The 24,592-nt window shown below is 40.8% G+C and overlaps 1 protein-coding gene across 9 annotated transcripts in view; it reads left to right on the forward strand.

The window, feature by feature from the left end:
* The first annotated feature begins 1,874 nt into the window (after window positions 1-1,874).
* The window catches only part of RBM33 (RNA binding motif protein 33), a 118,712-nt gene continuing 95,994 nt past the window's right edge, over window positions 1,875-24,592 (forward strand). For all 9 annotated transcript variants that reach the window (XM_082398933.1, XM_082398927.1, XM_082398929.1 and 6 more), the window contains exons 1-3: window positions 1,875-2,058; window positions 16,299-16,377; window positions 22,506-22,554. In XM_082398933.1, coding sequence (XP_082255059.1) covers window positions 2,016-2,058; window positions 16,299-16,377; window positions 22,506-22,554 — 171 coding nt within the window. In that variant the 5' untranslated portion in view covers window positions 1,875-2,015. The remainder of the gene's footprint in view (window positions 2,059-16,298; window positions 16,378-22,505; window positions 22,555-24,592) is intronic.

The raw sequence follows: 24,592 nt of genomic DNA on the forward strand, positions 1-24,592 counted from the left end.
TGATCTATGTTTCTGTTTTTGTGCCAGTACCATACTGTCTTGATTACTGTAGCTTTGTAGTATAGTCTGAAGTCAGGGAGCCTGATTCCTCCAGCTCCATTTTTCGTTCTCAAGATTGCTTTGGCTATTCGGGGTCTTTTGTGTTTCCATACAAATTGTGAAAATTTTGTTCTAGTTCTGTGAAAAATGCCAGTGGTAGTTTGATAGGGATTGCATTGAATCTGTAGATTGCTTTGGGTAGTAGAGTCATTTTCACAATGTTGATTCTTCCAGTCCAAGAACATGGTATATAAGAAGCCTGAATTCTAACTCAGGTAAGATGGCTCTTTGGGACGCTAGTCCATCATCTTCTTGGTCCGCTGGCTTTCTGAATAAAGTCGCTATTCCTTGTCCCAACACCTCATCTCTCAATTTATTGGCCTGTCCTGCAGTGAGCAGTACGAACTTGGACTCCGTAACACTTAGTATTTTCTACAAAGATTTTCTTCCTGCATATCACCTACAATCATCAAAATAAGGAAGTTAATTTTGCTATATAACTCCCATCTTATCTTCAGACTTCATCAATTTTTGCAACTTGTTCCAATAATATTCATTACAGTGAAATGATCCAGTTCAGGATCATGCATTGCATTCAGCTGTCATGTCTTTTTTTTCCTTCAGTCTGAAACAGTTCCTCAGTCTTTCCTTGACTTTCATAACTTTAACACTTTTGAAGACTAAAGGACAATTGTTTTGTAGTATGTCCCTCACTTTTTTTGTCCTTACTTCTTCAGGATTAGGTTCAGTTACGTATCTGCGACAGGATTACCACATAAGTGATGCTGTTTCTTCCTATTGCATCCTTTCAGGTGGCACACAATTTTGATTTATCCCATTACTGAAAATGTTTACTATCATCAGTTTAGGTGGAGTTTTCTAGGCTCTTCCACCAGAAATTATTCTTTTCTACTAATACGCCAGCGCCCACGTGTACTGCTTGCAAATCTGGAATCATATGAAGTCATTGGACATCTCTGCGCCTTTGCTCAGCCTTCTCTTTCTACCTAAAACGACCCTTTTCTCTCCCCATAATCCCCACATTCGTTGTTTTGGAACCGTCTGCAGCTTGTGAGTACGTAAAGGCCTAACTACATTCACTCCCCCTCCCCCGCAAAGGCCAACAAGTCATAAGTCGTCTTCGGACGCCTTATCCTGAGTAGCCCTCACTCTTCTCCGTATCACTGTCTGGTCCCCTTTCTGTCACTCATTGGCATCTTGCTCTCCACCTTTGTCGCTGCTCGAACGCAAACTCTCGCGCACTCGTTCCGCTCCGTCTGTCTCAGGGCCGCACCAGCTCAGCGCACCCGCCTCTGCCCGCAGTCCGCAGTGCGCATGCCCGGCACCTCCCGGCCCGCCCCAGGCGCGCTCGCTCCTCGCGTCGGTCCACCGCTCAGTTACTCCGCCCCCACCCCGCCCCGCACAGTCCGAACACAGAAACCAGGTTCAGGTCCCATCGCGGGGCGCGGGTCCGCCCCCTCCCGCTTCCAGCGAGACTTTCGCCGGCCGTAAAGCGCGGCGCCAACTGCTGCAAAGCGCTTTGCGACAGAGCCCGGGGCCGAACTACAGCCGGCAGCCGCCCCCGCGTTAAACGTTAGGCTATCCGGAGCCGAGGAAGGCGGCCGCTCGCGTGTTTGACTTCCGCACGCGGCCTGCGTCCCCCGGAGGTGGCTCGGAGCCGCCGCGGCCAGGAGGGGAGGGCCCGCGCCGGCGCCTCCCGGCCGCCATCATCCCGGCGTGCACCGCGGCGGCGGGCCGAGCTGGCCGCCATGTTGCGATAGTTTGTTGTTTTCTTCCTGAGGAGAAGCAGGCTGGAGGGCCAGATACCCGTCGGCTGCCCAGCCCTCCGCCCCCAGGCACGGCCTGCTGCCCCCCGCGTCTCGTCCCCCGCCGCGTGTCTCCGGGCCCCGGCTGGCCCGGCAGCCCCCCCAGCTGGCTTGGTGGGGCGAGGCTGAAGGCCGGGCCCAGCGAGCACTATGGCGGCCGCCCTGGGAGCGGGCGGAGGAACCGGCGCTGGAGGTAAGTGAGCGGCCCCGCGAGGGAGGCGGTGGCGGGGGGCAGCGGGCCGCTCCTGGCCGTCGTTGTGCCCTAGTGTCCCTGCCTTCGCGGCGGTGAGGCGTCAGGCTCACCTGAGGCGGCGGGCGGCCTGCGCAGGGGGGACAGCGCCCGCCCCCGGGCCCTTTGGGGGAGGGTTGCGGCCCAGGGGGGGTTGTCTTGTCGGGCTCGGGGTGGTTGGCAGCCCCGCACTAGACCCGGCTAAGACTCACCTACGTGAGGGGATGTGTTTGTGCGGCGTTTCAGAGAGCAAGGAGTCTGAAAAAATAATCTCCCCGGGCTGGTCTCATTTTCCATGAACTCCTTAGTGGTCTGATACCGACCCATTAGGGCTTCGTGATCAGCATCTTACAGAGATGGAAACGGGGCCGAAAAGGGTCAGCTACTGATGCAGTTCCTCTGGGTAGTTTCTCTTGTTTTCCGAGCGTAGATGAGCTTGATAGGGGACCTAACTCAAAACAGATTTCAGGTCAAGTCACTTTGTGGTTGCAATCACATTTTGTTGATTGAGGTTTTTTTTTTTAACGTGGGAAAAACACTTGAAAGTGACTTTTACGATTGTTCGAAAACTTTGGTAAAGGAGTCCCTTAACTGGTAAAGTATGAACAACAGCAGTGTTTGGGCTTAGTTCTCATTATTGAAAGGTCAAACCATCCTACTGCGTGTTCTTTAGGAATGCCTATTTATGAGTACATTGCAATAATCTTGTCTAGGTCTAAGTATTTTGGTCTAAGTATTGAAGCGCTCATATGGCGCAATGGAAAAACCCACAGAGACTAAATGCAAGAAATGTCACTTCTGGCAGTATGATTTGGTGTATGCCATTTTTTTGTCACGTGATTTTTTTTCTGAGGCTTTCTAGTTAAATTTTGAAAATACTTGGTTCACCTTCCTTACTTGGTTACTTTCTGGGGTTCAAAATCATGGTTCTGTATTATTTTCAAAGTGTAGTCTGGGAACTCCTGGGTCAGAACTGTTTCCATTAATAGTACTAGTGTCACTTGCATGTTTCGCTCTTTCACTAGAGCATAGTGGAGTTTTCCAAAGGCTGCGTGACACGTGAAGGCATCGTTGTACAGGTGGCCAATGGAATGTGTGCTTGCATAGCTTTTTGCGTTTCTCATTTTTAATTTCGAAAATAGCAAATGTCAGTGAACGTAATTCACATAAACAAAAGCTTTTTGGTGTCCTTAATAAATTTGAGTCCAGAAAGTTTTTGAGAATGGCTATTTTAGAGGATTAAGTAGGTTTTGTCCTTGATGATTTGGAGTTTTTCTTTCCATTTTGTCACAGGTGCCTGGTTTCCCATTGCTCTTAGACTAAAGCCAAACTCCTTACCAAGATTTGCGAGTTCTGCATGACTCGGTCCCCCAGCCTCCCCAAGCTCTTGGGTCAACCTGCTTCCCTCTAGGAGGACTGCTCCTGCCCTCCCTCTGGCTCCTCATCCCCCAGGTCTCAGGCTCCTTGGGAGGCCTTCCTTGAGCATTCTTCTTTCTGTCTCAGATATGCCCATCTCTTGCTTGTGTGCCTCCCTCACCTAAATTCTGTGGCACCCTCCTTTCTTCAGAGCATTTATCTGAGTTTGTGATTTTATTTATTTATTTTTTTAAAATCTCCCTTCCCCAGTAGCCTGTAAGCCCCTTGAGGACAGGAATGCTGCCTGTTTTACCTGCCGTGTATTCCAAGTTCCCGGCATGTAGTGTATGTTCAACAAATATTTGACAAATTAATGATTAAAGAATAAAATATTTTCTTTATGAATCCCTTTGCACCCTTTTCTGTGCATATGTAAGTTGCACATTTACAGCTGTGTGGCTTTTTATGGTATGAATGGAATCACGTAGTGCGCCCCAGCTTGTTCACTTAGTAGTAGGTCTTGGCGACCTCTCCTGTGTTAGTAGGTGAGAGTTACATGGATCCACCGTTTATTGATTAACCATTTTTGTATTGATGGGCATTTCAGTTATACGTCCTTTTCCACTGCTATGGAAAATTCTGCACTAAACGTCTACAGATACATCTTGGTGTGCTTAAGCAAATATTTCTGGAGGATTGATAACTCTAGAAGTGGAAATACGGTGTTGTAGGCTACATATATTAAAAACTTTTTTTGTGTGTGTTGTTTCTTTGTTTTTCAGCCTTGTACGTGGGATCTTAGTTCCCCGATCAGGGATTGAACCGATCAGGGATTGAACCCGGGGCCACACCAGTGAAGGCCCGGAATCCTAACCACTAGGCCACCAGGGAACTACCCCTCCACCCAAGTGTTTTTAAATTGAAGTGTAGTTGATTTACAAAGTTGTGTTAGTTTCAAGTGTACAGCAGAGTGATTCATTTATATATGTTTACACATATCTATATTTCCTTTTTCAGATTTTTTTTGGTCACTTGTTTTTCATAAATTTTTTTCATAATGGTGTCTCCGTGCCAAGAGTTCCTCTGTGCTTTTAATACTTTATGCTTCTGTGCTTTTTTATGTTTAGCTTTTATTGCATATGGAATTTTATTTTGGGTGTGGTGTGAATTTGGGGCTTCTAACAGTTCTAATATGATTTATTGAATTCTCTATCTTTTCCAACTTTATAACATTAAATTCTCATTCATAGTTTCAAAAAATTACTGCTTCATGGTGTGTGACTATATATATTATAGCATGTTTTTCAGTAATTTCGATTAGCTCTGCATTTAAAAAAAATAAACTTCAGAATCATCACATTTTATAAAGAATTCTGCTGAAATTCTTACTGGGATTGCATTGAGTTTATTAATATAACTTTGGGATGATGGATACTTTTACAATATGGGTTCTTTCATTCAGCAGCAAGAATGTCTCGCTGTCAAGCTCTTTTTTACCCGTCAGTCATCTGCCACATTTCTGAGCACCTGCTCTGTGCTGGGCACTGATCTAAGAGGTTGGGATACATAAATATTGGAATAGAAGAGATTGTAGATACGAAGAAAATTTTACTTAAGGTAAGTTCCATAGGAGAAGGGATCTCTGTCTTCTGTGGAACGTACCTTAGTAAAATTTTCTTTATATAGTTTTCTTACATTTCTTGTTAGTTTTATTCCTAGATATTTTGTATTTGTTGTTGTTGTGGATGGTATAGTTTTTCATCCTATTATATTCTGAAATTTGTTACTGATCTACTATAGAAAAACTTTTTTTTGGTTATTGTGTATAACTGGCTTATTGGAATCTTGTTTTAAGAGTTTGGTGCTTTAGGTTTTCTAGTCAGACTGTCATATCTGCAGTCTCTTCTATTTCAGTATTCACGTCTCATTTCCTGTACTTCTCGTTCTAGAACCATTCCTTGTCAAGTCCTCCAGTATAATGTTGCGTGATAGGGGTGATGACAGGCATCTTTGTCTTGTCATCTTGTTATGAGTTTAATGAGTGTTCTTTTAATGTTTTACCAGTGAGTATGGTGTTTGCTGTAGTTTTCTGGTAGTTATTGTTTGTTTAGCTAAGAAAGTTTATTTTTTGAGTTGGGGTTTTAATTTTATCAAAGCCTTTTCTGCATCATTGAGGTGATCATGAGGCCCCTTCTTTAATATCTTACTGTGATGTATTGATAGATTTCCAGTGCTGAATCAATCATGCAATCTTGGGTTCAAAACCTTCTGGTTCTGTAGGTCCTTTTCAGTGTTTTGTTGCTTTCCATTTTAGGATTTATCTGTGATCATAAGAGAGATAGGCTTATAGTTTTCTTCCTTTGTATTTGTGTGTGCACATGGTGCTATCCTGTTTTTTTTTAAGATAGGCTGACTTCCTAGAATGAGTTGTGAGATTTTCTGGACACTGTAAGAATCTCTTTATTAAATGTCAGAAGAGCTCTTGTCTGCAAAGCCATTTGGACCTGTTGCCTGTTTATTTTTCGGTTTCTTCTGATATTATTGGTCTGTTTAGCTTTTTTAAATCCACGGGTCAATTTTGATAAATTTTTCTGGGAAAATTATTCTTTATGTTTATATTTTCAAATGAACAAATATAAAGGCTTCAGTTTCTTAAGAGTGGGTGTGTTGAAGGTAGGTAAATTTTTGAGACCCATGCATGTCTGAATAAATTCTTACTTTATTTTCATACTTGATTGATGATTTGGTAGGGTCTCGAACTCTAGATTTGACTTAGATTCATTTTCCTTAGATTTTTGGTGGTACTGCTGTGTTGTTCTCTGGCTTCCAGTTCTGCTCTTGAGAAGTCTGATGACATTCTGATTCCCTATCATTTGTATGTGACCTTTTTTTTCTTCCTGGAAGGTTTTAACAGTTCCTCCTTACTGTTACAACATTCATTAGCATAGGTCTTTTTCTGTTTCTTGTGCTGCATTTGGTGGATACCTTAGTCTGGAAATATGCATCCTTCAGTTCTGGGAAATTTTCTTACAGTACTGTTTTTCTCCTTTCATTTCCTCTGTTCTCACTTTCTGAAATTCTTATTACTGGATTTTGATGCTTCATTTATATACAAAAGATAAGCATGATGAGGCAGTTCATTAGGATTCTTTTGGAAGGATAGATAGTTTGGTAGTTCACAGAGTCAGATAAAGTAGCTGGACAACTAAGACTGCAGAACAACAGCAGTCAGGGTGGTGTGGGCCTTGGGCGGGCTTGCAGCTGCTGATGGGGCTTGCTCCAGCTCGGCTCTGTGGCTGCCACTTCCTCTTCAGTTACTTTTCTTATAGACACAGGAATTTTGTTCCTGTTTGGCCAGGTGCTGTTCATCTTTAGCTGATTTAGCTACAGCAAGATGTGGGTCCACTGTTCTACATCTTTTGATATTTTTATGTTTTTTGAAAGAAGCTGTAACTCTGGCACTTATATATAATTATATTTTTAAAATGTTGGCAAGCAAGTTGATTAAAAAAGGACAACGTAATTCAAAGAGAGTGTGTGTCTTCTAGGCCACCAGATTGCAACCTGTGCTTTAGAGTGATTCTGCCTTCGTGCTTTTGTAGGTTCCATGAATTAGTGATCTTCCTACCTAAACATTGAGGAAGTTATGGTTACCCTTTAATATTTTTACATAGGAAATCAGAGGGTTTGTTACTGCAGTTGCTTCCTGAATAAATTCAAGAGCATTGTACTTCGTGTTTGGTAGACCAGAGTTTAAATCTGATTTTGCTCTTTACTAACTTTGATTAGTCTTAACTTTTCACATCTTTAGAAGGAGAATTTGGGGACGGATTAAATGAGAAGACAAATATAAAAATGCTAGCTTGCTGAAGTAAAATGAAGCCTCTCTTCAGCTCTTCAGTAGTGCTAGGCTTATTTGAGCTTTATCAGTCTTGTTTTAGTTAGGACAGAGGCCATGCTTTGCCTTCCAAGTGTGAAGGGTTTTAACACAGGATTTAGAGGCTTGTACAATCCTTGGAAAGGCTGGGGGTGTGATGGTCAGGAAAACTTAGTCTGGTTATCTGATACTGATGGTCAGGAGCTTGCCCAGAAGCCGTTGTAACTGAAGACTATTGCGGAAGCTCCAGTGGACTGTCTCAAGTCTGCAGCACTGGCGGTGTTGACTTCTGATGGTATTGAGTCTCAAGAAGCCCCCACTGACCGTCACAGCTCCTGCAAGCCCGGATGCCACACATGGTTTTCAAGAGCACATTCTGACCTCTGAGAACCTCATATCTGCAGTGTGTGTGTCCGTCTGTCATCTGTCCTGCCTCTGCCTCATCAGAGTAACTGATGATAATTGTGACTCAAAGCTCCTGTGACAGCCTTACCTTGCATACTCTAACTCAAAACCACACAGGGAAGGAGGCTCTGGGAAGTCTATTCCTCCCATTCTCTGCACCATTGCGTAGAGCGGAGGGGACCACAGTCTCAGCAGAGCTGTTACTTCTGTTTGTGGAAGGAAAGACAGATGGGTGGAAGGACTTTCTCCCTTTCTTTGACATTTCTTCCCGTACACTTCACCAATTTAGCAACTAATCTTTAGCAATTGAGAAGGTTTCCCTTTTTAAAAAGAAGGTGTGGATTCTTGGGAAAAGAAATGGGGTGTCATTTCCTCTAGATTCTAAGTCATGATGGGAACATTCAGTTGGCTGAGCTCAGACTACTTGTCCTCTCCCAGCCTGCCCGGGCCAGCAGAGAACTCAAGGGCCTAGCTTTTATGGCTTCTGTAATTGGGAGGCAGAGCCCTGCCCTGTCTTCCTTCAGGACTCATACTGTGATTAATTTCCAACACAGGAAGAGGAAATTCAGTTGTAAGACCTGCAAACAAATTGTCAGTGTGCACTGCACTTCATAAGCGAAATACAAAGTTCACTTCAGGGAAACCTCTCCAGGGTCCCATGAAAGTAAGAGAGTTTTAGAACAAGACTACAAATAGTTCTTCAAGTACATGATGTAGGGGTGCTTTCTGAAAATTTTGCTTGGTTACTCAAAATTTGATAGTTATACTGTAGGGCGAAGATGCTCACTTTGAATGTTCTTAAATATTAGTCCAATTCTTTTCTCTAGTTGCTGTTTAAATAAAGGGTCTGGATTTCCTCACTTATAAAATATGGAATTTTGACTCTGTTAGTGATTCAGAATATGAGCATGTATACATGAGAATGGTGTTGAGGCGAAAGAAAGAAGGTTAGAACCTTTGGACTAGAGCAAAGATTGGCAAACTTCGTAAAGGGCCAAATGGTAAATATTTTAGGCTCTGCAGATCACAGGGCTTCTCTTGCAATCTTCTGCTGTGCCTTGTAGCTTGAAAGACCTATAGAGAATATGTAACTGAATTAGCATACAGTGTTCCAATAAAAGCTTATTTCTATACATCAGGCAGTAGCCAAATTTGGACAAAAAGAGGTGGCAGACCCTACGTGGCCTGTGGTCTGTAGTTTGCTGACCCTTGGACTAGACAGTTGCTAGAACCCTGTTCCAAGCTAATATTCTGTAAAATTTCTAATCTAAGCTGCAGGTTCCTGGAAAGGATGAGGAAATAAGAATGATAAGTAAAAGAGTTGTGTTCGTTATAGATATCTAATTGCTGTGTAATTGAATATTGTAAAAATTCCAGTAGCTGTTTTTAAGTCTTGCTGATGAGGAAAGTTGATTCCCTTAATAACATAGCATGTCTGGTATAATGTTTAGCCTTAGAAGGAGAGTTTCTAGGTAAAGGCATTGACCACTCTTGTCCTGCTGAGTTAATCTTCCCCTTGGTCTTCAGGGATGCGCTCTTTTTCCTTTGAAACTCTGGATTAGTGTGGACATGTTTTGTTCTCTTGGTTCTGCTCAGTATGACAGATATAAACTAGAACTTTAAAAAAAAAAGGATTTGTTTATATTCTAAAGGAGAACAGAAGGGGAGTGATGCAGAAAATGTAAGAAGAATAAAAATAGGCATACAGAGTTCTTGTCTTAGTTTGTTTCTTAGGATTTTGAGTTAGAGTTCTTTTCATATCCATTTTTACATTCCATATTCCAGGTGGAAAGAAAGTATGTTTTTGTTTTCTGCCTTATCAGGTGTGGTTTTTCCTTTGCTTAATGTGGTTTTGTCCAAGCACAAGGTTACCCACATTTACAACCTTTCGTGTCTCCTTTTGGGAATTCTAGTTATTTTCCACTTCCTTTAGGTATTTAGTTTCTCTCGGCAGTGTTTCATAGTTCTTAATTAATAGGTTTTTCACAGATTTTATTATGGTTATCCCTAGTATGTATTTCATATTTTTATGCTAGTGCAAAGGTTTGTTTTTTAATTTCCAACTGCTCATGCCTTGTACGTAGAAAAACTATTGATTTTTTTAATATTGTTCTTATATTCTGCGACCTTATTTCATTCACTGAATAGTTTCAGTACCTTTTCTTCATAGATTCCATATGATTTTCTACATAGTTGATCATGTTTGCTGTGAATAATGACAGTTTTACTTCTTCCTTTTCTATCTGAATTCCTTTTATTTCTTTTTCTTGTCTGGTTGCACTAGGTGGAACTTCCATTACAGTGCCGAATTGCAGCGTAATGGAAGCCACAATCCCAGTCTTGTTCCTGATTCCAGATGAAAGCACTGAGTCTTTGCCTTTACCTGTGATGTTTGTTATAGGTTATTCTTACAGATGCCCTTTGATCAGGTTAGGGAAATACTATTCTATACTTAAATTTGATGAGAGTTTGTATAAGGAATGTGGATATTGGGTTTTGTAAAAATAATAAATTTATTTATGTATTTATTTTTGGCTGCGTTGGGTCTTGGATGCTGCACGCGGGCTTTCTCTGGTTGCGGTGAGCGGGGGTTACTCTTCGTTGCGGTGCGCGGGCTTCTCATTGCGGTGGCTTCTCTTGTTGTAGAGTGCAGGCTCTAGGCGCTCGGGCTTCAGTAATTGTGGCACGTGGTCTCTAGAGCGCAGGCTCAGTAGTTGTGGCGCATGGGCTTAGTTGCTCCGTGGCACGTGGGATCTTCCTGGACCAGGTCTTGAACTCGTGTCCCCTGCATTGGCAGACGGATTCTTAACCACTGTGCCACCAGGGAAATCCTGGGTATTGGGTTTTGATTAATGCTTTTTCTTCTTATATTGAGATGATAATTTGGTTTTCTACTTTTAGTGTGTTATTATGACACATTACATTGATTTTTAAAGAGTATTGATTTTTGGATGTTAAACGAACCGTTCATTCCAGGGATAAACCCATGTGGTCATGATGTGTATTATCCTTTTAATGTATTATTGAGTCCTATATGCTAATTTTTTAAAAATAGTTTTTGCATGTATGTTCATGAGGAATAATCGTCAAATTTTTTTTTCTTTTAATATCTTTGTCTAGTTTTATAGTGGCCTCAGAATGAATTTGAAAGTGTTTTACTAGTGTTTCATGTATCTCTGCTGTAATCTTTTTTTTTAATGGACACAGTTTTCTCTTTTTTTTTTTTTTTTTAAATGAAATGAGGTTAAGGATTTTTTTTTTTAAGACAATCAGATTTTTTTTATTTTATTTATTTTTTTATGGCTGTGTTGGGTCTTTGTTTCTGTGCGAGGGCTTTCTCTAGCTGTGGCAAGCGGGGGCCACTCTTCATCGTGGTGCGCGGGCCGCCCCACCATCGCGGCCTCTCCTGTTTCAGAGCACAGGCTCCAGACGCGCAGGCTCAGTAGTTTTGGCTCACAGGCCTAGTTGCTCCACGGCATGTGGGATCTTCCCAGACCAAGGCTCGAACCCGTATCCCCTGAATTGGCAGGCAGATTCCCAACCACTGCGCCACCAGGAAGGCCCAGTTTTCTCTTTTAAATACTTATTTTATTTTTTATTATTTGTTTATTTTTGCTGCACCGGGTCTTAGTTGTGGCATGCGGGCCTCTTTTTTTTTTTAATAAATAAACTGATTGATTGATTGATTGCTGTGTTGGGTCTTCGTTGCTGCGCGCAGGCTTTCTCTAGCTGCAGTGAGCATGGGCTACTGTTCATTGCAGCCCACGGGCTTCTCATTGCGGTGGCTTCTCTTGGTGCGGAGCACGGGCTCTAGGTGCAGGGGCTTCAGTAGTTGTGGCATGCGGACTCAGTAGTTGTGGCTCGTGGGCTCATTAGTTGTGGTGCGCAGGCTTAGTTGCTCCGTGGAATGTGGGATCTTCCCGGACCAGGTCTTGAACCCGTGTCTTCTGCTTTGGCAGGAGGATTCTTAACCACCGTGCCACCAGGGAAGTCCACATGCGGGCTTCTTAGTTGCCACACTTGGACTTCTTAGTTGTGGCATGCGGACTCTTAGTTGTGGCATGCATGTGGGATCTGGTCCCCAGACCAGGGATCGAACCCGGGCCTTCTGCATTGGGAGCGTGGAGTCTTACCCATTGGATCACAAGGGAAGTCCCTCTGCTCTAATCTTTATCATTTACTTCCTTTGGCTATGTTTTGGTTTAATTTCCTTTTCTTTCTCCAGTTCCTCAAGATTTAAATTAAGGTTGTTGATTTGAGATCTTTCTTCTTTGTTAGTGTAGACAATTATAGCCATAAATTTTTCTCCAAGTACTGCTTTTGCTGCATCCCATAAACTTTGGTGTGTTGTATTTTTGTGTTCATTTTTCTCAAAGTACATTCTTATTTCCCTGTTTCTTATTTCTTCTTTGACCTGTTGGTTGATGAAGCGTATTGGTTAATTTTCATGTATTTGTGAATATTTCAGTTTTCCTTCTATTTATTTCTAGTTTTATTATACAGTTGACCCTTGAACAATGCAGGGGTCAACTGCAACACCCTATGCAGTTGAAAATCCACGCATAACTTTGCAGCCGGCTCTCCATATCCATGGTGCTGCATCTGTGGATTCAACCAATCACGGATTGTGTAGTACTGTAGTACATATTTATTAAAAAAAAATAAACACATAAGTGAAACCTATGCAGTTCAATCCAGTGTTGTTCAAGGGTCAACCATTTTTTAGTCAGGTTTGTATGCTTTGTATGATTTTGACCTTTTGAAACTATTAATTAGGAATTGTAAAAAAAAAAAAAAAGAATTGTTTTATGGCCTAATGTATATCCCAGAGAATGTTCCGTGTACACCTGAGAAGAATGTATATTCTGCTGCTGAGTTGAGTGTCCTGTATTTATCTGTTAGGTCTAATATCCAGTATAATTTCATCTTTTTAAAAAAATGATAGTACTGTACTATTTATTTTTAAAACGAGCTTTGCAAAGTCTTAAATTTCTATTTTACTTCCAAATACTCTCATCTTAACTTGATTATGTCTGCAGAGACCCTGTTTCTAAATAAGGTCACATTCATAGGTGGGGGAATGGGGAGGTAGGACTTAAACATGTCATTTTGGGACACACAGTTCAATCAACTACAGAGTCAGTTAACAAATTTCTTCTGTTTTTGTTTAGCTGTGAATGTCTTTTTTTCACCTTTATTTTGATAGTTTTGCTGGATATAGAATTCTTTGAGCACTTGGTATATGCCTGTGACCTCCATTGTTTCTGATGAGAATTAGTTGTTAATCTTATCGCATTTGTAAGTGCTGAGTTGTTTTTCTCTTGCTGCTGCTGAGGTTTTCTCCTTGTCTCTGAAACATTTTGACTATGATGTGTGTATTTGTAGATCTCTGTGTTTAGTTTACTTTGAGTTTGTTGAACTTTTTGAATGTGTAGATTAATATTTACAAATAAATATGAGAAGTTTTCAGCTATTATTTCTTCAGATATTTCTCCCTGCTTCTATTTCTGTTTTTCTCCTATTACACATATATTGGTGTGCTTAATGGTATCTCACGTTTCTCTGAAGCTATGTTCATTTTTCTTCATTTTTTCTTTCTGTTCTTCGGATTGGATAATCTGTTGATCTGTTTTCGAGTTTAGCAGTTCTTTCTTTTTTGCCAGTTCAAATCTGTTGTTGAGCCCCTCTAGTGAATTTTTCATTTTAGTTATTTTTCAATTATAGAATTTTTTTGTTTCTTTTTTATAATTACTGTTTATTCATACTGTTTATTTGGTGCAACATTGTCATCATACCTTCCTTTAGTTCTTTAATCGTGGTTTCATTTAGTTATTTGAGCATACTTATAATGGCCTATTTGTCTGTTAAAGCTGACATTCATGGTGTGTGGGATCTTAGTCCCCTGACCAGGGATCAGACCCGTGCCCCCTGCATTGGAAGTGCAGATTCTTGACCACTGGACTGCCTGGGAAGTCCCTCACAGGCAGTTTCTGTTGCCTGCCTTTTTTCTGATGGGTTATGGGTTGTACTTTCCTGTTTCTTTGCATGTCTTGTAATTTCTTGTTGGAAATTGGACATTTTAGATAATATTTTGTGTCATGTCTGAGTGCTGGTCTCCCCACTTCTCCACCCCAGGCCTGTTTTTACTTGCTTGTTTACTTGTTTGGTGACCAGCTAGGTTTTAAGTGAAGTCTGTTCCCAACCGACACCCCACTCTGGGCAGTGTGAAGCTTCTGATGTCACTCCTCAAGGGGGCCACAGCCTTGGGCATGCCCATAGTCACCCTGGGATGGTGGTGCTTTGGCTGGACTCCTTCTGTCTTTTTCTCTGACCACACCTTCCACAGTGCCCTGGGCCATAATTTCCTTTATAGACTGCCCAGTCAAATTCAGGCTCCTTTGATTGGATAGTGTCTGAGGTCAGTGACTGAGATCTGTTATAAGTAAGTGAGGACACTGGCCCCTGTCTCCTCATTTCTCTCTGGTCCACTAGGCATCCTGCAGTTCAGTCATTATCTCCAGTGACTCTTAACTTTCTAATAATCTGTCTTCGAAACCTTCACTGTTTGTGAGAGCACCTTTTGCTTAGGACTTTTTTTGTACTCTGTTCATAACGAAGTTAGTTTCTCTGAGAGAGTTTTGGAGCTCTGTTGTTACAAGGTTTGCTTTGCCCCTTGGGCTGCCTCTGAGCCCCAATTCTTGTGCTGTGGGTGGGGACAGTGATGCACTTGTCTCTTGGGTGACACCCTTGCTCTAGGAGCTGAGTGCCTGGGTGGCAGCAGGGTGGGGGGCGGGTGCTGGCAGTAGCCCTGGATCTGCTTGCTTACCTCTCGGTATGAAACCCCCACCTCGTGAGCTGGGGCAGGGGTGATCTGGGCGCCGGTGGCGTCTGTACCACACTTGGGGCCTGGGTGAAAGAAGGGAACCCCCCCCCCCTCCTGCTCACGCCCGGGAGTTAAACTCAGCGCCAGGCGTAGGGGGAGGAATGCGGAGGTCTGTGTTCTTGGCTGCACTGGTCTAGAGTGGATGGAGTTGGTGCCTCACTGAGCTGCGAGGGGGAGGAGTGAGTGCGTTCTGGTTCAGAAACCACAGAATCCTGTAGCCGTTCTTACCAGATTTGAGTAGGTTTCTTGGATGAGTGTTTTCCATTTAATGTATGCATTTAGAATCAATTCCAGAGATATTAAATAGTCATTTCATTAAAAATAATTTTCACCAGTTTCACAGAGAGTGGGTTGGTGGAGCTCCTCCTGATGTCATACTGGAAGCAGAATTCCCCAAGGATGCTAATTCTTTAATATCTCTCATTCTTCTTCTTCTTCTTTTTTTTTAAAGCACCTATTCTGTTTGGTAGTGTACGGTAGGAATTGATGTATTACTTTGCTAGAACTTTATTGGTTAATTTCTAGCCCCAGGCTGGAAAAATTCCTGGGGTTTTATGTTTATATCATCTCGCTCCCCTAGGTAGACTCTCTGGGGAGACATATGCTGCTGCTTCTCAAGCCTCTTTGCTTGCATGTGTTCTCAGATGAAAAACTTGAATTCCAATTCTTTTATTTTCCTAATAATAAAAATAAATTTGAAAATGAGGTAGGAGATGTGGTGTATATGTGAAATATATACTCAGTATGGAAAAAAATGTAAAATATCTTAATCTTTTCTGTATCGAGTACATGTTATAATGATGTTTTTGATACACTAGGTTAAAATGTTGTCAACATTTAACCTGTTTAAATTTCGTCTTTATTTAAAAATTTTTTTAAGTTCTTTTTTAAAAAATTGGCGTATAGTTGATTTACAGTATTCTGTTAGTTTCAGGTGTACAGCAAAGTGATTCAGTTATTTTTTTTTCAGGTTATATTCCATTATAGATTAGTATAAGGTGTTGAATATAATTCCCTGTGCTGTACAGTAAATCCTTTTTGCTTACCTATGGTAGTTTGTGTTTATTAATCCTGTACTCTTAATTTGTCCCTCCCTCCCTCCGTCGCTGTCCCCTTTGGTAATCATAAGTTTGTTTTCTATGTCTGGTTCTTTTTACTTTTTAAAATGTGAACACTAGTAAAATTTAAAATTATGTATGTAGCTTGTATTGTATTTCTATTGTTTGTTAATTCTCTACATTATCTCTACTGCCCTTAAATAGGGTGTTTTCCATGATTAATTTGGAAAAATGTAAAAATTTCAAAAAGTATTAGAAAAGTCTCTTTAATTTTTGCAAAGTCAGCAATTTCCCCCTTTTATATAGTTGTAGTAAAAAATATGTACTCAAAAACCATTGTTTTATAAAGAAAACAGTTTTACTTAAATTTATGATTTAAAAATAACTATTCTGTCAGTTTTCATGCCTAATAGTGTTTAGTAAGTTGATTTTCTTTAGGTAGATATGTGCTTTAAAATTTTTTAGTTATTAAAAATGGCTAAAGCATTTATAATTGGTGTATATGAAATTTTAGTATTTTAAAATGTCGTGTCAGGAATCCCTAAATGAAACAAGTTGTTTCAGTATTTGAATGTGTGTCTGTTTTAATTTAGTAAGACTGACTTTCGTGGCCTCTCGCTCACAGATGATGACTTTGACCAGTTTGATAAGCCTGGTGCAGAGCGGTCCTGGCGGAGAAGAGCTGCAGACGAGGACTGGGACAGGTGCGGAAACCCCTTGTTATGTGCAGGGTCCATGCTGATTTATCTCCTGTCGCTAGGGCACACAGAGATCTTTACTGAAAGCAGCGTGTTAGCTGCTGATGCTCTTTCCTGGGTAGGCTGGTCCTTACTGGGCGAAAGTAGGGCAGGGGCGAGCACTCCAGGTGGAAGGCTTTGTAGTGGGCTTCTACCCCAGGCCTGTGCTGTCTCAGGGCTGCCAGTGGAGCACTGGGGGTCTTATCTCTCTGTTTTTATACAGTGATGGTACTGACTTGGTGGGCATCCAGAACTATTGTTGGAGTAATTGTACGCCTACAACAACAATAGCAACAGAATTCCTCCACATCCTACATAATATTTGGCTAGACGTTAACATTTTTGCTATTTTAATTTGTGTAAAATGGTATCTCGTAGTTTAAATTTGTATTGCTCTGATAACTAGTGAAGATGGAAATCTCCCTTTAGGAACACACACACACACACACACACACACACACACACACACTCTATTAAAAATGTCGACAGTTATGATAGATGTCAGTTCCGTGTAGTGATTACTTCTGGGAAGGCGCTCTAGTAGGGGTTAGAGGGATGTGCACTGGAGAAGCGCACAGAGGCCTTCATTTGAGTTGGGGGAGTTCTCAAATGATGACTACGCGTTACGTATTTCTTACCATCTTAAATACTGTGTTGAAAATGTGAACATTACCTTGGAGTTGCAGTCAGAAAGTTTGATAATGAAGGTCAATAGACCTGAATAAGGAACAACAACGATATACTGCTGTGAAAAGAATACCTGGTTGCCGTTTGAAAACTGTGATGTCCCAGAAGTTTTACTGAAAAATCTACATTAAAAACTATGTAATTCTTATAGTCTACATAAAGTTGATTACCCTCAGTGACTCTTAAGGTAGTCCATAAAAAAGTGAGAGCTTAGAGCAAAGTTTTCTATATAAGCAGTGGTCCTATTGGGAAGTACTGATAACTAGTTTTATTTAAAAGACTATGATGGGGAGCTGAGTAAAGTCTTGTGTATTTTCATAGTTTACTCATCATTTGGACTTTCTGTTCTCTGTTAGTCATCTGGTAGTATTTATGTCTGTTTTTCGTTTGGGTTGCTTGTCTTTTCCTTATTGATTTTAGGGATTGTTTATACTTTTTGAAATTTTATTTTTGCGCTTAGAGATATCTCCTTCCAGTCTGTGGCATGTATTGTGTTAAACTTAATAGTCTTCAAGTAGATTTTTATAAATAATATCATTATAATCTTTTCCTGTATGGTTTTTGTTTATTTTTTTAAATTAAAATATGAAAAATGTATTTGGAAATCATTTTCAGACTTATGGGAAAGTTGCAAGAATAACCCAAAAATTCTTACAAGCCCTTCTCTCAGACTCACAGTTGCTTTTTGTCATATTCATGTTATTCTCTCCCTCTTTACACGCTCACATACACACACATAGAACATTTTTCTTTCCTGTACCATTTTACAGTAGTTTGCAGTAGTTTGTATCATGCCATTTTCTTCTGAATCTACATTGGTTATCCAAGGTTTGTCAGTTGTCCCAGTAATGTGCTTTCTAGCCAAAAATGAGTTTCTTTTCCTCCTCTTTGTTCTTCATCTGGAAGAATTCTGTCTTTAAAGACTTCTGTAAAGCCTCTGTCTTTAATGACTTTTGACATTTTTGAAGAGGACACACTGTTTATCTTGTAGCAGCCCTCAAGTGTGGCTTTGCTAGTGTCTCCTCAAGCCTAGATTCAGGTTGTGCATTTGGTAAGGAGCACTCTTTGGTGACACCGTGGCCTTCCTGAGGGCACCTCTCCAGGAGACAAGTGATGTCAGTCAAGCTGCTTTCTGCCTTTTGTCCTCAAGAAATTCTTCCCTACCTTGTATTCTGTATGTTCCTATGAAAGTTTTAAAGTGTTTTTTGGTCTCCGTCCCTCCGTCCCTCCCTCCTTTTCTTCCTTCGTTCCTTCCTTCCTCCTGAAATTGATTAAATTGATTGTTTTTTTTTTAACTTACTGAGAATTTCAAGTGTATATGAGAATAGTACAGTGCAGGCAATATACCATCCTTCAGCTTCAACGGTGTCAGTAGGAAGCACTCTTGTTTTATCTGTGATCTCTGTAACCCTCCTCACATCACAGACATAATTTCATCTGAAAATATATCAGATTGTATCTCTCTAAAAAATAAAGGATTTATAAATATAGGCATAATAGAGTTATATCTAAAAAGAAGTCCCTTAATAGGAATGTCTTATTAATGTTCACATTTTCCTGATTGTCTCATGTATATATAAGTATATCACAAATACACACACGTATAGTGTGGATATGTGTCTGTGTGTTCTTTTATAGTTTGACTTGGAGTCCAAATAAGATCCATATTTCATAATTGATTGGTAGGTCTTTTAAGTGTTGTTTCATCTGTAAGTTCTCTCCATAGTTTTTGTTAGTTCCCTGAAGTTTTTGTTGAAGAAACAAGGGGTTTATCTTGGAGAATTTCTACTTTTGGTGATTGCATCTCCTGGAGTGTTTTTAGTATGTTCCTTCATCTCTTGCATTTTCTGTAAATTCATAGTTAGATCTGGAGGTTGATCAGATCCAGGTTTGAATTTGGGCAGGAGTAGGGGCTCTCCAGTGTCTCAGTTGGTGGTATGTTCCTCCGTCAGGAGCTTCACAATGTCTTGTTAACTTTTTGTGGGGTTACCAGCCATTAGATGATGTAAGTGGTGATATTCTCATTCTGTCATTCCTTCTTTTTCTGTTAGTTGTGGTAATTCTGTAAAGTACTTGGTTCTTCTGAGGTACAGAATAAGTGCTTGATTCTTTACTTTTATTTACCAGTTTTCAAAATAATGGGTCAGTTCCTTAGCATCCTCCAGAGGTGAGTTCTATTTTTGAATCATTTCAAATGCATAGATTTAAATACTGCATGTGTTTTTTTAATCCATTGTAGTTACTATTCTTACTAATGTTTGAATTGTCCCAGTATTTGTTCAGTGGGAATTTATTTTGGTTGTTGTGACATTTGTTGGTCTTCTGCTATGATGGAATTGGGTTTTGTTTGCGGTGAGACAGGGCTCTAGTTTTTCTTGTTCTTTCCAGTGTGACTAGCATTTGTCCCAGTGTCCTCTCTTCACCTCTTCCATGTACTGGATGGTAGAGGAGAAGTTTGAAAGTTTAGGAGAAGCGTGAGTCAAAACGTATCAGTGTACGTCCGGTAGGAAAGAGCATGTTGAGGAGGTCTCCACTGAAGGTCATTTGATGATGGGGACGTTGACAGGGCCGGGCTAAAGAAGCAGCTGTGGCACTGGGGGAGCAGCAGCAGGCCCGCGGGGGAGGGGTGTCCGAGGGCCCAGCCAGGGCTGCGCTTGTGTGGGGGGTGGAACTGGAGCTGAGCGGGGGTGGGGGGGGGCATCTCTCCTCCTGCTTTGTGACATTCCGTTGGGAGCTCCCATGGCCGAGCCCATCCAGAAGAAAGGCCGGGGGAACCGGAGAGCCCGTGGGGGCCGTTCCCGGAGACCCTCTCCAGGGCCTGGAGCCGGCAGGGACCAGACGAGGGTGGCCTGGAGTGGGGAGGCACAGAGACGATGAACTCACGTGCAGTCTTTGTTGTCACTTAGATTTCTCATTTTGAAAGGCTGCAGCCAGGTGACTGCCTGCAAAATACCTGTTTCCCGAAAAAGTCTTTTAGTATAATTCTGTTTGTTAGTAAAAATGTACTTGCTCCCTAAGAGCTGGTTGTCTCTCATCTTTGATAAGAAATACCTGCCAAAGAGGTTGTTCTTCCTCCATAGTGTTTACTGGTGAAATCTTGTGGGAGCTCTGCCGTTGAATGCAGGAAGCCTCCTCATCCTTTTGGTACTCCTGTCACTTCCTAACAGTTACCGTATTGTCCACGAGCATTACTGCTCACCCCTTTGAAAGGACTTGATTTGGACCATTCAGTCCCATTCATTCATTGTTGTTTTTGGTGACCCTTGCTGTAATTTCGGTAGTGTTTCGTATTTTACAAGTTTCTTCCCTTTTGTGTACCTCTTTGTAAGGATCCAACTTTATGATAACAATAGAGAACTAACTACATTTAACTTTTGTGGGGTGTGTGCATCGTAGTTAGTATTTGGACTCTGGAGCCAGACTTCTCAACTCATCTACTGGTTTCTGACTTGGCCGCAGGGTGACCTTGGGCCAGTTCTTTAACATCTCGGCCTCTTTGTTTTCACGTTGAAAAAAGTGGAGAATGATGTAGGTGTCTGGTTGCTGGGGTTGTGTTATGTCAACAAAAGAGCGAGTATGTGTGAAACGCGTGGAGTGATTCTTGGCATGTCGCACACTGAATGGGCGTTAGTGATTTCTTGAGCTATAATTTATGCATATTGTAGTCGCGTGCACTTAATCCTCTGTCTCCCGTCTTGCTTTCTTATTTCATGCTATTATTGCCTTTGTTAGTCATGGAAACAACTGTTCTCCACCTCTGTACACTCCACTCATTTACAACTGGTAAAGTTTTCATTTATCTTCTTTTAAAAAATGCTTTTGTTTAGAAAAAATAGGTGGCAGTCCAAGACTGATTTCTTATTTCCATATATTTGTCAGCAACAAATACTTTCTAGATTTTTGCTTGTATGATTACCAGCACCTGTTCATATTATGGTTTTAAGAGCTCTCCTCAGTTAGTTTCCCCTGGGCAAATGGTATTACCTTCCCTTTTCAGTTACTTAGAGGGATGCTCCAGAGGGGTGCTTGTCCCCAAAGGGATGCTTGTATTTTTGGGGGGTAATCTAGAATCACATTCTCAAATGCGCTTATTGTAAATATTGTGACTAGAAAGCATTTTTTCCTCGTCCATGGAAAATGATTGTAACACTGAAGATACAAAAATTGTATCTGAAAGATGATTAGATGATTTGTGAATTGAAAATGTTGGAAGAAGTTATACATTAGTCTCTAGTAACCGTTTTACTTGTACAGGTCCATGAAAGATTTTTTTCCATGAGCTAAGTTCTTGTCCTGAATCTGTCTCTGCTGTGTGACCTTGGGCAAATCATTTAATCTTGTCCTTATTTTCTGTATCTATAAAATGATGGTATACGATTTATGTAGGGTAACATAAGATAATGAAAGAGGTATTCAGTGCATGAATGAAATGACTTGTTGAGTTGTTTCTGGTTCTAAAAGGTAGTAAATAGAATTTCTGTTGTAACTTCATATGTGCATTCCAGGATATTCTGGCATTCTGCACAGTAAACATGGGTTTTGGGTAAAATAGCACTCAAAACTTATAGAACTTATAGATATTTGTAACCAGAGCCGTTATTTAAAAAGTAGCAAATCATAATAAGAACATTGGTGCAGTTAAATCTCCATTGGCATTTGTACCTAGAATCATAGTCTAATTGCGTTTCCTCCTTCTAGATGTTGGTCCTTAGTCATTTGCTTTTAAAAGACGTAATTTAGTGGTAGCCATCTTCATCAGTTAGAGGAACATACAGTGGGAAATGTCTTCAGATTTTTCATCTGGTAAGGGTTTCTATTTTAATTATGAGAAAAACTTCTGATTGCTTCAAAACATAAACATGCTGACAAAAAAATTGGAGACAGCTGACATGACTCCCTTGTTATAAAGATAATTCTCTTAGTTATGATTTACTTGAATGTCCTTATCAGCATTGACTTTTCATTTTTAAACTTTTTCAGTTTTCGCAGTTTGAGTGTTAAATGGTCTTTCAATGATTTTGGTTTTTAATTTTCCTAGTTAATGACGTTGGGCATCTATCTTTTCCTATTTCATCGTAGGTAAGAGAAAGCATAGATATTGTATTATAGTTTCTTCTTTTGCTCATTAATGAACAAGTCCAGAGAAATTAAGATCTCATATTGAGGTGAAAAAACTAAGATTAGAAGTCTAGTGAGAGCCGCTAGTTATAGCAAAGCTTCCCATACTTAAAGGACCAGATGTTCCCTATATATTTGAAAATATGTTTTCATTATTAATAAAGGAAAATGTAGCAAACTTAATGTGAAAGTACCCAAACCCTAAAGTCCTGGATAAATTTCCCAGTGGTCTACAAACTTTGCAGTGTGTAATAGGAATAATACATTGTCATGTCTCTTTTTTTCCACAGTGAACTTGAAGATGACTTACTTGGAGAAGATTTGCTCTCTGGCAAAAAGGTAAGAAATACAGATCTTCCTGAAATTAAATGATAGTTATTTAATTGCATTTAAAATATAGGAGTACATCTTATGCATGGGATGTGTTACTGGAAAGTTGGGTATAGATTAAAATTTTGTGAATCGAATTACTTTTTAAATGCACAAAGAGTTGAGTGTTTAATTTGTAAGTTCTTTGATAACTTAGAATTCAAGCCCTAAACCCTTTGAAGCAAGTACTCTAGCTCCTGCTACGCCAAGGCACTCTAGCAGGCACTGAATCTATGAAGGCGGCAGCAAAGCTGCCACTTGCCCGAAGGAAGTGGCAGCTCCTTCCTTAACATTCAGTGGTTAGTATTTGCATACTGGAGCTGGGATTTACTTTTTGGGAATATTCAGAGATAAGCATAAAAATAAACATACTCAAATATGATAAATATTCAGATAAATAAGAATAAAAGTCTAAAACCTGATGTAGGTTTTTCTAAACTCTTGATCAAGTAAAATCTTGGAAGCAGTTATCGTTGATGTGTATATCTATTTATATATCGTGTGTGTATATGTATATATGTAACTCTACATATATATATATATATATATTTATTTTTTTTTTTGACTGCGTTGGGTCTTTGTTGCTGCGTGTGGGCTTTCTCTAGTTGTGGCGAATGGGGGCTGCTCTTCGTTGCGGTGCGTGGGCTTCTCATTGTGGTGGCTTCTCTTGTTGTGGAGCATGGGCTCTAGGTGCGCGGGCCTCAGTAGTTGTGGCGTGTGGGCTTAGTTGCTTTGCAGCATGTGGGAACTTCCCGGACCAGGGCTCGAACCCGTGTCCCCTGCGTTCACAGGCGGATTCTTAAGCACCGCACCGCCAGGGAAGTCCCCTGCCAATATATTTTGAACAGTATGAAACATTAAAAATAAAAAGCCAAAAATTAAAGTGAAATACTGAATTTTTATTTTACTTATTAACAGTTTAAAGACACTTGTTATTCTCACTAAATATCAAGATAGCTTTTCATGCTTAGTTTTTTTAAGTCTTCAGATTGTGATGGCTCCTTACTGTCAGTTGTTTTCAAGCTCATTGTACTCTTAGGTGATTGGGCCACATCAGTTGTCTGATCTATCAGATCTGATTACATTTTCCTTTTCCTTTTATAATTTAGTTGATGAAGGTCCAGTACTAGAAGTACCAGCTTTGCCATTTTCCTGTAACTTACTATGTTGCATTAACATCTTCTCTAATACATGAATTTGCTGTAGCCGCTCTCTTTTCTGTTTCTTATTGCACCATAGGCCTGCAGGTGTCTTGGCTTTGGCCTCCCCCAACATTTTCTCCTTTAAAAAGTGGCTCTGTCATCACCTGTATCTCTAAGTAAGGATTAGTTCCTGTTATCTGTAAACCCACTTGATCATAGTGACTGAAAGTGAAAAGCCAGGGACGGTGCCCCTCAGCCTGCCCATGTTGAGCTTGTGCTCTGGCCTCAGGATGCCGCATGTGCAGTGTGATTTGGGGGGCCAGGGCCAGTCCTTCTTGTGTCATGGTCGTAGAGGGGAGGGGAGGACTGTGTCCTTTCTGACTCAGTGAATTAGTTTGCACATCCTTGAACTGCACTCACTGTACGTGGGGCTCCACTACCCTAACGTAGACACATTTTTTTCCTTTGTACTTATTTAAAATGCTTTAGTGAGGAATACCAATTACATGTTACAATGTTTAAATGTAGTAAAGTATTTGGACATGAAGTTGGAGTTCTACCCTTGGGCAAGGCTGGTGTCTCATAGTTTGCCCTGGGTTTCTATCAGGGAGCCCACCTGGCCCTAATGACTTCACAGGCGCTCTTGGCCACTCTCTCTTACGCTCTTTTGCCCTGCTTTCCTGCAGACCACGCTGACCAGAGTCCTCCCTAGCTATTCCTCTCTTGCCTGAGGAAACACTTCACTCCAGTTCATCTTTAAGTAGGAACTCAAGTCCTTTTTTCCTCCTCTTTCTTCCCTTGTGTGCATGTTGTCGGGGAGTAGTAACGCACACACACCACAGAAATCATTTTGATAGGGTAGGGAA

The sequence above is a fragment of the Balaenoptera borealis genome (genome assembly GCF_965194805.1).
Source record: "Balaenoptera borealis genome assembly, chromosome: 7".
NCBI classification, from domain to species: domain Eukaryota; kingdom Metazoa; phylum Chordata; class Mammalia; order Artiodactyla; family Balaenopteridae; genus Balaenoptera; species Balaenoptera borealis.